General features: G+C 29.6%; 1 protein-coding gene across 1 annotated transcript in view; it reads left to right on the top strand.

The window, feature by feature from the left end:
* The window catches only part of msps (msps cytoskeleton-associated protein 5), a 108567-nt gene that overhangs the window by 47761 nt on the left and 58486 nt on the right, over positions 1-2320 (top strand). Inside the window, exons 16-17 of the mRNA XM_067050231.1 lie at positions 131-367; positions 831-993. Of these exons, the coding sequence (XP_066906332.1) occupies positions 131-367; positions 831-993 (400 nt within the window). The remainder of the gene's footprint in view (positions 1-130; positions 368-830; positions 994-2320) is intronic.

The following is a 2320-nucleotide window of genomic DNA, read 5'->3' as shown; positions in this document are numbered from 1 at the left end:
TTTGTATTTTTTTTTTTACCTATGTTTATCATTTGTGTTTCTTATTGATTCTGTTCTATGGTTTACAGCTTTTCTGATCAAGTAAAGTTATTTAGTGTAAACAAACTATTTATGTCTTGTATGTTTTTAGGTGCGAGCAGAAGCAGTGGCAAAACTACAAGGTTTTGTTAATTCTGCTCAGTCTATAACTAGTAATCTTGGTGAAGCAGCTCCTGTTATTGCAGCTAGAATTTCTGATAGCAATACTAAAATATCGGCCAGTGCCATTGCTTTGGTAGAATCATTAGCTCCTGCCATGGGTCCATCATGTAAACAATATGTCCGAATTTTTCTTCCAGCACTGATGAAAGCAATTGGAGACCCTAAGGTAATTACTTAATTTTATAATAATATATGTTTGAATTTATCATTTTTTTTTTTTTTTTGCATTTATTCAATTTTGAAAAAAAAATGTAGCATCATGTTTCTGTATCTGAAAGTTTTTATTATTGTGGGAAAGGCCAGATAACTCAGCTGGTAATTTATTAGAATAATACGTTTTGTTGAGTTTTTGTGTTTAAATTATTTCTTTCATGATTTAACGACCCTGTCTGTTATATTCATGTGTTGACTTGTCCTGGTCTTTCAGCAAGTTTATGCTATTGAATAACTGATTGGATATCATTGAAAGTATGCCTAACAGAAGTAAAATTAAGTGAGATATATATTTTTCTTAGCATATTTGCTCTCAATTTTGTTGTTAATTGCAGTATATTTGTTTCATTTTTGCCTGTTTTCAGTTACCAGAATGCTATTGATTTTATGTACTTAGTGATTTAATTTTATTACAGACTTGGATTCGTTCTGCTGTAATACCATGCTTAAATACATGGGGTGAAGTTTGTGGATTTAAAGAATTTTTTGAAGGAGAAATAATTGCAGAAGCACTTAAGACAGGATCTCCTACTGTGAGATCAGAATTATGGACATGGCTGGCTGATAAATTACCAAATAGTAAGAAGTTCTGTTAAAATTCTTTCTTTATTTATGCAGTCATATTTTTAGAGTCTATTCATATTAGCCTTCTTTTTTTTTAAATGAATTTATCCTTACATTGTGATATTGATATTGACTATATATTATCACCCAATATGAAATATGAATTGATTTTTAAAATCCACCTGGCAGGTTTATCTTATTTGGGTCATAAAAACATAGTAAATAAATTTTATTTTAAATTAAATAATACTCTTGCAGTAAATATTCAGAATTTCAAAATAAAATTGTTAGTAAATTGTTTTTCTAATTAAATTCCCTGGTGAACCTTCTTTACTGTGATTTAATCTTCTCCTACTTAGTCACTTAGTGATGATTTGTTACCAAATTATTACAATAACCCTTGTTAAAAAACTTTCACTTATAACTGGAACCACCAACAGGGGCAGATCTGAACCTACTTGCCTGTGTTGCTGTTTTTATAACCAAATATAATCTCTAAAATATCAAGAATATTTTCCACAGTACTCGACTATTCTCAGAAGTTCTTTTTAGTTTTAGTTTTTTTTGTGAAAGTTGTTTAATATGAAATTCTCTTAAAATGATTTAAAATAATTTTATAAATTAAACAGATAATACAGCAGGATCATGACAATTTGAATGAATTATGGGTATATCTGACTGTCCAATCGTCTGTATTACTGAGTACATTTTATGTTAAGGATTTACAAAAGCACATACATACACTTATTTACTTACTATATACATACATAATTAAATACTTACATATTTACAATACTATTTTTTCTTTTATTTAAAAAATTTATTTTGTTATCTGTATGACCTAAGTGAGATTTGTAGAAGCATCATGAGCCTTTCTCTCTTTCAGTGTTGTCCAGGCATCTGAGTTTCTCTATTTGATAACCTTGATAGGTCCTGTTGTACTCTTGAATCTCTCTGGAGAAAATCCTATTTATAACATTTGTTGCTTGCATTCAAACACACCACTCATTAAAATAGTTTACCTTTATTTTTTTCAAATATTTAATATCAAAACCACAAAACCCAGATAAAACAATGATTGAATTGACCACAAAAACAACCGAGTTCCATACACAACACAAATCCCACCATATTCACTCTCTGTCTCTCTCTCTCTCTATATATATTACTTAAATATTCAAGAAATAATTATATTTTAAAATTAGAATTACCATCACATTGTGTGTGTGTGTGTGTGTTTTTTTTTTTTTTTTTTACGAGGGTCGGTGGAAATCTTCAAAAGACACGGATAGGCCCGTACCTATCCGTGTGTGGGATTTTTACCCACTAAAACCAGCGCCCT

This window comes from Halyomorpha halys, unplaced genomic scaffold, assembly GCF_000696795.3.
Source record: "Halyomorpha halys isolate HHAL.00 unplaced genomic scaffold, Hhal_1.1 Scaffold375.1, whole genome shotgun sequence".
Lineage (NCBI taxonomy): Eukaryota > Metazoa > Arthropoda > Insecta > Hemiptera > Pentatomidae > Halyomorpha > Halyomorpha halys.
This window is presented reverse-complemented; position numbering and strand designations above follow the sequence as displayed.